We start from the raw sequence: 12,375 nt of genomic DNA, 5'->3' as shown, positions 1-12,375 counted from the left end.
GACAGTTTTAATGAGAATAAATTGTCCAGACAAACATATCTACCATACTTTATTTTTTTTAGAAGTATTGTAAACATCCCATACCACTTGAGATCTTTATTATGAAAGCCACACTTAAATATACAGAAAAGATCTTAAATATAACTGTTGAGATACAATTTAAGGCTTTTTTTCCCCCTGCCAGCTGATGCAGAAGAATGATACAGGTTTTAATAAATAAAACAGTAAATCATGATATGATGAAGATATTTAAGGAAGTTATTCATTGTTGCATACATATAAACATCAGCATCTTCGTACCCTTCTGTGGGCATTTGAATGACAGTGGGTTGAGCCTTTGATTTTTTACTCACTTGTAAACAGACTTACTTCTTCTGTTTGTAAACAGTCTTTTTTAAAACAGTATGCAACTACTTAATGAAAATAAGCTAATCTACATGAGGAGGAGCTCCAGTATCATAATTTTATTTTAGACATTAAGTTAGCAAACATCCTCTGGCCAGGTAAAAAAAAAAAAAAAATCCCTTTTCATTATATATTGATCTGAATTCTGTGCAAATAGTTAACACACTGCATGTTGTTAATAGCGTATTCCTAATTACTTCTTTATTAAAGATGGAAAATGAGTTGTAATATGGATTTTTTTATTTATTTCAAGTAAATAAGATACCATGTTCTTCTGCAAGAGCATTTATTGCTAAAGATGTAATTATGAAAAAAAGAAGTTTTCATGTTACAATAGAGAAAATATTCATTCATGAGTATTTACAATCACCCATGTTTAAAAGCATTGCTAAGTTCTGTGTGCTTCATTTTATATTTCTATCAAGAAGTGTACATGCTTCCCCTTAAACTTCTGCTTCTAGACATTTTACTGTGGACTCAGGTTTGGTTTTAGACTCTTCTACCTTTTTCCCATTATTTGTTTCCTTTTCAGGTGTTTTGTCATTTGACTTAGCCTCTTTGAGAGCAGTAGTTTCAACCATTTCTTTTTGCTGATTCTTGCTTGAAAATGGGAAGGTTTTCTTGTACCTTTAAATAGAAAAAAGGATAGTAAAGCAGAATCACTGACATAGTTGGGTAGTAGCACTCAAGAAATAAAGTGAAAAATATCTAGAATTAACTTTCTTTGCCATACTCAAGCAAAAGTCTCACACAGAACAGTGGCACACTAGATCATCATGCTTTTTCAAGCAGAGTGCTTTTTTGAAGACATATTTCTGTATTTTTTTTAAAAAGCAGACAATGTATATTCAGGATTTGTGATACATAATGATAAAGCTATCTGGGCTAGGATGTGAGAAATGCACACAACTTCCTGATACAATTTAATGATACACTGTGTTGAAAATCTTTATGCATAACAAATGAGCTCAACAATTATTTTTTTCTGAACACAATCATAGTGCAAGAATAAAAAATTTTACCTTGAGTCTGACATAGAAAGAAACCAAGGATAAAACTGCATAAACAGGCTTATATACAAACAGAGGCACATTTCAGTGTTGCTATTTTGGCACACTTGGAAATGTTTTGCACTGGAAATGATTGACTAATCCAAAATAGGCAGTATTTGTCATTGGTTCCTTTTCTAAAGCAGGGAATGGCAACAGCAACAACAAACTTTATCTGCATAACAACAGGGTTTAAGATTTTGTTGTTCATGCTACAATGTTGAGTCATTATCATTACTTCTCTGCTCTTTAGCTATATATTTTAAGTATTCACTGGTTATATTCTAGGAGTTAACTCAGTCCAAGAGAAAAAAAACAAGAAAGAAAAAACTTACTTTTTGATATAGCAGACTGCTAGAACAACTGAAATAATGAAGAAGATGACTGCCAGTACAAGAAGTGCAGTGGGGATACCTAGATAAAAGTGAGGTAAGCATAGAGTTTTTATATGTACTTAATTCTGACTTTCTAAAGGCTTGTGAGCATAAATCCAGATTCTTCTTAAAACAGCCTAGTGTAAGAGGTCAAAAATAGAGATATTGGGAATCTCAAAAGGTTACTAACTCCTGCTCATTTTTTCAAGAGACACTAAACCAGGTATTTAGGCAATCCCTGAAAGATGTTTGTCTAATCTGCTCATTGGAGGGTTTTTACAACCTGCCTAGAGAACACATTTTTGTGATTAACTGTCCTTACAGTTAGAATGCTTTTCCTCATATTTAATCTATTTCTCAGTTGCTGTATATTAGGATTACTTATTCACACTTCATATCTCGAGAACACCTCCGTATTTGGAGAACAACTGTTCTCCTTAAAATTTTCTTGTTTTTTTTTTTTTTAAGAGCCTGCTGAGTTTTCCATTGCTGGTGTTTGCTAAGACTTTTTCAGAAATGTATTTACGCCAAATCACATTAACCAGAATGAACTTCGACCATTTCATATTAAAATGTTATCAAAAAGTATAAAATAAGATCTTACTTCTACTTAAAAACTATTTAAAAATCCTCTGCCTTATAAGCTTTGCTTTTGTAAAACCATAATGCTCCTACTCTGCCTCCAGGTTCAGCTATATCAAAATGGATGTTGGAGTAGCAAACAAAAATAGCAGCAAACAGTTTTACTACTAACATCTACGTAAATACCTCTTCTGATTAAATAACTACCATATATGGCCTTTACCTCCAAAGACAACAGCATCATTCTTAAAGGCAGCATGGGAAGTGTAGTTAGGAGAGTCAATTGGTGAGTATTCCTCTGGCATTTTTGTAGTAGTCCCCTCTGTTGGTAATATAGTTTCAGTTATACATATGACACGAAATTTTATATTTTTCAGGGATTGTTCTGGCTCAGTCACATTGGGCACTGCTGTGATGTTCTCAGTCAAATCAGAGCCTGAATATGCAGTTAAGTCTGTTGGTGCACTGGATGAAGGTAGCATGGTTGTAGTTGGATCTGGTTTACACGAATTAATCTGGACATCTGCAGAAGGGAAAGAAAATACGAGAGCTGTGTTGGATGTTAGTTTTGTACTTCCTGTACATGTTTATTGACATTGTTCCTCACTGCTTACTTTCTGGAAATTATTGTTTGTTTATTCACAAAAGCCTTACCCAAATCAGGTAGGCCTATTTCAAACGTGGCTACAACCCAGATTACACACCTTTTATCACTACTCACATAGTTAAACACTTTTTGAGCTCATTTTATAATAGCATATTGCTGACAAGATTCCTCCAGAAAAGTATTTAGAATAATAATGCATATAAAAAACAATAATATGACCTCCTGCAGAGCAGGTAACTTAACTGCAGATCCAAGATTCAAAAATATTTCTATTATATTATGTATATGTTCAAAACATATGGAACACTACTTTGATTTCCCAGAAATCAAACAGGATTCTAATGGGGGCTAAAAAGAAACAAACTTGAGGCACACTCAGAAATTAAGTCATTTAAATTATGTGAATGTTGTCTATATAAAACCGTGGGTGCAACTGGACTTCCATATGGAAATGGAAAAGCTGACTTCTGAATCAGGCTCATGTGAAAATTCTTATTTTCTAGTGAAGTTCTATATTCTGTAAAGCTATAAAAATTTCACTAGAGTAACAACCAGATTACAACATAAATAACAGGGAAACGACGTATGTACTGTTCTCCAAATGAATACCCATGGGAAGTCTGATGACGCAGTTACATTCACAGAATAAAAAGCTAAATGGGAGGGGCATTTTACTTTTTCCACTACAGTTTTCAAGTGATTTTGGCATTTCTTTGGCACAAAGAAAACTGACAGGATGAGCTTCTGCCAAATATTTTGGGTAAGAAATGCCTAGAACAGGCAACAGTTTGGCAATTAAGATAAAGAAATGCAGAATCATCCCGATGTTAAATATACATTACTTTAAGTTATTTTCTAACCATTCAGCAAGCTTAGCTTTCTTCACATACTGTAACAGTATAACTTTTTGAATTAAAGCTAAACAAAGCTACCTCCTTAGCATTATCCAACCTATCCAACATTTCTGATGCAGAATGACACATATTTCATGCACTGAAACACCATGTTGCATAGGAACAGAAGAAATAACAATAGCTTCTTTTAGAGCATGTTGCCTGAGTACTGATTCACCTATGTATTTATCAATAAAAGCTATGGACTGTAGAGAAAAACTAATTTAGCCCAATCATGTAATTTTTAACTTTACAGGTTAGGTGATAAATGAATTTTTAATGGTGCTTTCTCTCTGCGGTGCTTTCTTATCAGCAGTCAGATACTTTGTAAGCTGACTACTTATATCACCTATCCTCATTCACTAAAATGGCCCACGATCGTGAACAAAGTCCCACTGGTAAAGGCATGGCCTTCTCCCTAACAGCTTTATCCTCAGTCTCTTTGTAAGCATCAACGTCCACAGTCACCAGACATGGTCTTAGGTCTTTATATTTTGCATGGGCATATCTTGCATATCCATCTTTCTCCTGCTCTTTCCAACCCTTGTTCACACATCTTTCCTGAAAAAATTCAGGATTTTTTACATAATCTCTTGCTAAAACTCAGTGGCAAGGTCTAGGGATTGATTAAAAATAACTTATCGATCCTGTATATGGTCTAATTATCAGGATATTTATTACATAATAACCATAGATATGGGACACTAGCAGGAACACAATGCCTCGAGTTAAAAACTTATTTTTAGTTAATACCACAGAAGTCATTAAGAAACAATATTGATATATTGTGCTGAGAAGATCTAACTTATATCAAGGCCCAAGTTCCATGGTTTATCTTCACAGTATCACAGTATGCTAGGGATTGGAAGGGACCTCAAAAGATCATCTAGTCCAATCCCCCTGTCAGAGCAGGAACACCTAGATGAGGTTGCACAGGAAGGCGTCCAGGCGAGTTTTGAATGTCTCCAGAGAAGGAGACTCCACAACCTCCCTGGGCAGCCTGTTCCAGTGCTCTGTCACCCTCACTGAGAAGAAGTTTCTTCTCAAATTTAAGTGGAACCTCTTGTGTTCCAGCTTGAATTCATTACCCCTTGTCCTATCATTGGTTGCTACTGAGAAGAGCCTGGCTCCATCCTCATGACATTCCCCCTTTATATATTTATAAACGCTAATAAGATCACCCCTCAGTCTCCTCTTCTCCAAACTAAAGAGACCCAGCTCCCTCAGTCTTTCCTCATAAGGGAGATGCTCCACTTCCTTAATCATCTTAGTTGCCCTACGCTGGACTCTCTCCAGCAGCTCTCTGTCCTTCTTGAACTGAGGGGCCCAGAACTGGACACAATATTCCAGATGCGGTCTCACCAGGGCAGAGTAGAGGGGAAGGAGGACCTCTCTCGATCTACTAACCACCCCCCTTCTAATATAGCCCAGGATGCCATTGGCCTTCTTGGCCACAAGGGCACAGTGCTGGCTCATGGTCATCCTGCTGTCCACCAGGACCCCCAGGTCCCTTTCCTCTACACTGCTCTCTAACATTCAATCTGGGAATAGACAGTCAAGAATGAGGGGAAGGACAGGTCTTTTCACACATAGGATGATGCACATTAAAGGAAGCTGTTTGATTTTGCTTACAATAGATTGGGAATCCAGTTAATTTTGTGGTCTCTCAGCTGTTCTACCACCTTATATTTTAATTTAGTTTAATGAATACATTTTCTTTTGTCAAAAAACGTTCAACATTTCCTGTAGTGCCCCGCTCTCGGTCTTTTGCAAGAAAATATACACCACACAAAGACACCCTGGTTAAAGATTCGATTCACTGTATTTCAAATTAACTTGCCTAAATAATCAAAGCATATTAAGAGCATTGTGTGAACATTACAGAATGGTAAAAGCAACTATTCTTCGAGAGCTTTCATGGCCGCACCAAATTATTAATTCAGATTATCTGAATTGACCTTTTGTATTTCTTGGAACCTTTTTTCCCCTACAAAGCTAAAAGTGCAGCTTGACAACATTTAAGACTGGGGGGGAAATGATCAACAAATTATAAGAACTCACTCACTTGTTATGATTTTTTCATGCAAATATTAAAAAAAAATCATAAAACCCAAACAAAACCACAGAAAATGTAGTTGGCATGCTTACGTACCTGAGGAATTGAAGCAGTAAACCTTAAATGTTCTAAAGTGTTCAGCATGCCATAGCACTAGTCCAACGTTGCCCTTACCACATTTCTTGTTGGATGTTAGCCGAGGAATGACAACCAATCCATCTTTCACCCATCCATAGCTACAATAAAAAACATCAGGCTTTTTAATATTAGATTTATCACCAGCCTCAGATGTGTGTAAAGGCTTTCACTAAAGGTAATGAGACACCAACTGATGTCACATACCTGCATGTTTCAAAGCCGTGTTTCAAAGCATTTTCAACTTGGTCTTTACTTGCCAATTGTAGATTCAGTTGATTACATGCATTACGTGCTTCTGACAAATTCACTTTCTCCTCGAGATAAATTCCTACACCTGTGATCCTGCAAGGTGAAAGAATGGAACCTGTAATTTAGACATAGATGTTCAAGGTTAGTATTTGAATATTAACATTTAATCCTCATGAAGAATTTAAGATCACGTTCAACTGAATTGAATATTGTTAAAAGTTTCTAGCTTGAGGATAGTAGAAAACGATTTTTTATATTTTTTTATAGCAAAAAGCTCCATACTTTAAAAATAGAACACAATAGTCTAGAATTTCAAGAGGTTTGGCTGTCATTAGACTAAATGCATATACAGTTGGCATTTGAGTCATTACCTGGAGTCAGTTTCTTACTAAAGACATTCTTATGTGTCATACTTATTCATGCAAAATGGGAAGAGAAATCAGACAGGGTTTATTTCCCTTTTTTTTTTTTTAAATTAAAAACTGAGGCACTGATTCTGGCAGTATGCCACTCTTACCAGTATGAGTTCTATCAAAGGTATTATACATAATTTTTCATGGAATTAATAAACCAATAAGAAAATACACCTATAAAAATTTCATCATTCCTTATATTCCTTATTTCTCCTAAACGTTTTTTTTTTTCCTAGCTTGTCATGATGATTCCACCTCCCTGCCACTGTCAAGCGTTCCATTTACTGAGTGCTTGGCATGCAGCAGGAAAAGAAGGGATAGGCCCAGTGAATTTATGACACTCTCCCCCATTCCTCCTCCATAGGCAGTTCACCCAGCATTTTTAGACAGCCACAGCTGGCACACCTGCACCAGGAAATGCATAGCTTAGGTCTGATTACACCTGCTCTACTTTCTCAGCCTATGTTAAGGACATATGACAGAATTCAGGATTTGACACAGACAAGGAGAAAGGATATTACTCTTTTGGCTCCATATTTTACTGGAAAAAAGATTTTTTCTTTTTGAGTTACATACAGTAATTGCCATATTAAATGAAACATTTCAACATTTCATTGAAAACATTTCATATAACCAACAGCCACAGGTGTTACTTCCTTGCTTAATATGCTTTGCAGACTGTGTGCTCACCAGGTATGTGACCATAAAATCAGAATACAGGCAATCCACTAACTCTCAAGGCAGGATGAAATGATGCCAGCAGATCCACCAGATGACTTCTTAGCAACAGAGGTTAAATTGAATGTTATGAATGAAAAGATAGAACTAGCAGCCAAGCCACACCCATGATGAGAAGGGTATAAAAAGATGACTAAGCTTGTGTGGAGTGCTAAAAGGAAGGCAGGCTTTTCACTTGTGCTCCCACTGGGTGTGGTGGGGTTGGAAATAGCTTCTGGTAAAAGACACATCTCTGCTGTCCTTACACTTAGTTTAATTGAACTGAAATGTTTGGTAGAGCAATCATTGAATTAGGTGGGTTTATCTCAGCAGCAATGGAGGCTGTGCCCTCCCTTTACCGCTTCCTGGTATGGTGTAGACCCAGTCACATGGCAGGTGAGCCACTGAACACTTGAGCAGTCCCCATAGCTAAATCCTGACTGCATCCAGCCCTGACTTCAACATAATACAAGCCCCAACATACTGCGTGAGGATGCAGAGAAGCCTCGTTGCTCAGTGAAGATGTGTGTGTAGGTATCAAGGACCTCAAGTCTATCCAAGTAGTGCCAGTGTGAAGATGATTCACACTGTCAAGTTTCTTCCTTTCAGCCAGCCTGTCTTCATGAATGTCCTCTTGTATGGCTTCATTTTAACCAAAGTACTTCCGTGTCACAGAGGTCAAACACTGGAACAGGCTTCCTAAAGAGGTGGTCAATGTTTAAGAGGCATTTGGACAATGCCCTTAACAACATGCTTTAACTTGGTGAGCCCTGAATCAGTCAGGCAGTTGGACTAGATGATCATTGTAGGTCCCTTCCAACTGGTATATTCTATTCTACTCTATTCTATTCTACTCTACTCGTTCCAGTGCTACATTTTCATCATTCCCTTTTGCTAACAGGCAACTCTCCTGGTCCTCCTGAGAACTGTTTCTGGTTTCCCAAACAACTCCCTGTCTCAGCTGCTCAGTCCCATTCTACAATTCCTCTTTATTATTTTTCAAGACCCCACTCCTCCTCTAGGGTTTATGTCTAATTTCTTTCTCCTCTTACTGCTTTTTAGCTCAAACTTCACTCTTACTCTTATTGCTTGCTTAATCACTTTTTTTCTTATCTTTAGATTTGAGCTAGTATAACTTTTAAAAATTGTAATGTTGAGAATGGAAGTTTCTCAGTGACCAACTTCACAAATTTCAAATACAGCTGAGCAGCTGATTGAATGGAACTTCCTGAAACCTTGGAAAGTTGCCTAGATACTTGTAAACTCTTACAGTATTTAGTCATTCGATTACAGGACAAATATTTTTACAAGAGAATTGCATGATAGATACATAGCATAATATAAAATTGTACCAGAAAATTAAGTCTTAAGTGATAAGAAAAGTGACTGTAGGACATGGACCAAAGTTGTACCTTAGAATTTGCTAAGCCTTTTAAAACAAAATGGTGAAGTAAAATAAATGTTTTAGAAAAGTTACCAGCTTCAATCTAAATTCCAGATAGTTTTACAGTGTGAGGAAGAAATCCAGAAAGAGACAGCAGCCTTTTAAAGTCTTTTCATTGCTTCTTAAATCACCTCTGAACTCTGTTCTAAAGATGACTGTTTGTACAGGAGACAGACTAATCCTTTAGAAGCATATTGTCCTTTTTGGTTCACAAGCTGCTCATAGCTGTACTTTAAGCTTTGCTCTATTTAGTTAACCTACTAATAATAGGACATTCTCCTCAGTATTTGGGTCTTGTGAGAAAAATCGGTTTTACTGAGAAAGGTGGGAAGACCTAGACAGAAGAATCTCACAAGACACAGCTGTCATAGGACAGGAAGAAAATTGTTCAGTTTTTGTAAGTTATGAGTATTGGCATTATTGTGCCCTAGTTCTCTTCTTGCTTTTTGGGAGAAGCTGTTGTTTCTATCCCTTTGCCTTCTGCCAGGCCTTCACTCTGATTTATTAGAGAGATTTTCCTTTGGCTGCTGATGTCTGGGAGCAGCAAGAATGAGGCTGTTCCACAAGGAAAGAGGAGCCAGGAGTCGAGGGTAACTGCAATGCAGGCAGGACAGTCCCCTCACCGACCAGGGCACAGTCCTACAGCACCTGAACAGGACGACAGTGGTGGCAGCGGCAGGTTTCACTGGCAGCCCCAGAGAGCGCAAGACAATGAGTCAGATGCAGGGTTCATCCAGAAAGTCCATTTGGGAACAGCAGAAGATGGTGCTACCTATAACACATGCCTGAAGTCTATCCTGGAGACAAGGCTACCTACAACCTAAGTCCAGAGTCCATCTATGAAGCCTAGTCAGTAAGTCACTACAGGCAGGGACAGGGCATGCTACAACACAGCTCGAAGACACAGCTGGAGATCAGCCGTGAGCTTAGCTGGAGCTCTTGGACCAATGAGCAGAGGGTCCATGAGTGGGTACCCCAATGGAGGCTTGAAGGGGAACTAAGTGGGGTCCTAGCAGCTGGAAGGAATAGTCTTGAGATTCAAGCTCTCCATTTCCCCTGTGAAAATTATTCAGTGGTTGGGATTGCTGGAGGAGACTACTGTTGTTAGGTACTCCAATCCTGTGGAATTTCAACAGGACTTGAGTTGAGCCTCTAATTCACTCAGTCCAGGTTTCCTTCAGGAGCCTTTCAGTAAATAAGAAAGTCAATTGTCTGCAACAATGGTGTATGCTTTTTTACAAAGGTAGAACAAGCATTTAGTCTTTGCAAATTACAGTGAAACATCTGGAAACATCTGGTATACATTGAGTATCTGCAGATATGCTCATAGCTGCTGCAGTTAGAATAGACTGCATCAAGTTGATTATGGAATTTGAAAGGGAAGACATTCAAATTTGACTATATATAGAAGAAATGAGTATTATATGACCCTGATTGAAAAAATAGGTTCATATAATAATGTTTGAGGGAGGAGGATCATCTAAGGACTGTGCGATGAAGTTGATGTTAGCATTTCCCTATGTTAATTTTTGCAAACAGATATTTTATATAAAATAGGAACTTTTGCACTCTATTAATCGGAGGCAGGCATGACTGCCCTGCAGATGAACTGAGAGATCCCTGCCACACATTTCATTCAATGGTCCAAATCAAGACAGTGTCAGGATATTGCCAAATCAGAGCAAAACTCTTCATGTTAAAGATAGCATTTTATCACAGACATGCAGAACTGGTTTCATGCATGTTTTGCTCTCTGAGGATTGTAAAAAACTGTTTGCTGTGGTATTTTAAATAGTACAAAATAAAATCACATTTCAATAGATCTGAACTTAATCCTAAATGCAATACCAAATCTTTAAAACAAGCAGTTCTGTAGCATTTAAACAGTAATTAAATTAGACTAACAACGAAAGTTCCCTTATATGCTAGAGCAGTTTTTATTGCACTGTATTCTCAAAACTCTGTGGTTTCCTATGCCAGAAACACATTTACACACACTCCCTTCCTCCTATTTTTGTTTGCAAATCTAGCTAATTTTTTCAAGTACTTTACCATTCAACTAGGAGACTTCAAAAAGTGGAACTTTACATACCTGTTATAAAGTAACTTTGAGCCATGAATGTCATAACCCAGACGAAAAACACTGCTGAGGTAACTCCAAGATAAGTTGCCATTGTTACCAACTTGAAAAATTAAGAAATTGGAGGTGATTTTTCTCCTGTGCTAAGAAAAGTTAAGGTATTGGATACTGTCAGACCACCTTTGAGATGACTTCTTGAAAGTAACTTCAGCTGTCACTGCACTGCTTCATAGAAAGAATGTCAGGGCAAATGCGTTGACTGTCCCACTCAAAGGTGAGGTCACTGACTGGAAATCTCTAATCACCCTTTACACTTTCTTTCATGTGGGGCTTGCTGGAAAATTTAACTACTGCTGACTCAGGAAACACAGCTGAGGAAGGGAGATAAGACTGTTAGACTGCTAAGTTAGTAAAGACTTTGAAAGAAGTTTTTCTTTTGCTATTTTTTCCTGTTTTACTGATTAACAGCTCATTACTCATGTTGTCTGTTCATCTGGTAAATAAAATGAATTCACTATTGTATCACAGCAGGCCAGGCAGGATTTTTCTTTTGGAATTGGAAGGGCATCCATTCCTCACTATCCTATTTGTCTTGATGTAGTACTTTTACTTTCCTTTGCCTTAGAATTCCAATGCAAAAATAGGTACCATAACACAGAGATAATATGATAGCTGGTTTTGAACAGATTTGGTGATACACTCCCGTAAATGGGATTCCTTGTGAGACTGTAGGAACAGAGGTGGGAGCCAGTCCCTTCACTGCTGCCTTTTGTGAAGTTCCAACAAACTGCGATTCCAATAGACTGATTCAAAACACAGGTGATCCTTACGGATATAACTTAGAAAACCTTCAGAAAGTCTTAGCAAAAAAAATACTTTTTTTTGCACAGGTTCCAACAAACATAGAGCAGGAATGGAGTTCAAGAGATCAGATAGTTGCTTTTACTGTCAGTAGGATCAGTATTTATGTTACTTCTGACAGATGTTTGTCTAACCTGTTCTTAAAGTTTTACAGTGACAAATTCCTAACATTTCCTCAAACGCTCTATTCCAGTGCTTCACTGTCCTTTACTGTTAAAAGGTATTCCCTAGTTTAAAGTGACTTACCCATACTGTGGTGTAAACCTATCGCTTCTTTTCCTGTTGGAAATGGACATGGAAAAGAGTTTATTCCCTTAAATTTTGCAACAATCTTATGTATTTAAAGAATTATGCCTTTGCTCCCACTTTTCTTTCAGCTAAGAAACCCAGCTTGCTCCCTCTTTCTCTCTAGCTAAGGCCTTGCCAATGCCAAGTATTGATTAATAAATTACCTGCTTATACAGTTCAGAATGGTATGAGACTTTTTTTTTTCCAACAGGATGATTT

General features: G+C 37.4%; 1 protein-coding gene across 1 annotated transcript; it reads right to left on the bottom strand.

The window, feature by feature from the left end:
* On the bottom strand, nt 1–11,449 carry LYVE1 (lymphatic vessel endothelial hyaluronan receptor 1). The gene is made up of 6 exons (XM_082484794.1): nt 11,020–11,449; nt 6,309–6,468; nt 6,063–6,202; nt 2,634–2,933; nt 1,790–1,868; nt 1–1,032 (listed from the first exon to the last, which is right to left on the bottom strand). Exons 1-6 carry the CDS (start codon nt 11,099–11,101, stop codon nt 849–851), a joined length of 945 nt encoding a protein of 314 aa, XP_082340920.1. The 5' UTR covers nt 11,102–11,449; the 3' UTR covers nt 1–848.
* Between the last annotated feature and the right edge of the window lie 926 nt (nt 11,450–12,375).

This window comes from Vanellus vanellus (assembly GCF_965231255.1).
Source record: "Vanellus vanellus genome assembly, chromosome: 6".
Lineage (NCBI taxonomy): Eukaryota > Metazoa > Chordata > Aves > Charadriiformes > Charadriidae > Vanellus > Vanellus vanellus.
Note: the sequence above shows the minus strand (reverse complement) of the source record. Positions and strands in the feature narration are given on the sequence as shown.

Coding starts and splice junctions, on each gene's coding strand:
- LYVE1 (XM_082484794.1), bottom strand. CDS start 11,101: ATGGCAACTTATCTTGGAGTTACCTCAGCAGTGTTTTTCGTCTGGGTT. Junction 6,469..11,019: donor TCAAAGTTACTTTATAACAG/GTATGTAAAGTT, acceptor TCTAAATTACAG/GTTCCATTCTTTCACCTTGC. Junction 2,934..6,062: donor TTACTGCTTCAATTCCTCAG/GTACGTAAGCAT, acceptor TCCCTTCTGCAG/ATGTCCAGATTAATTCGTGT.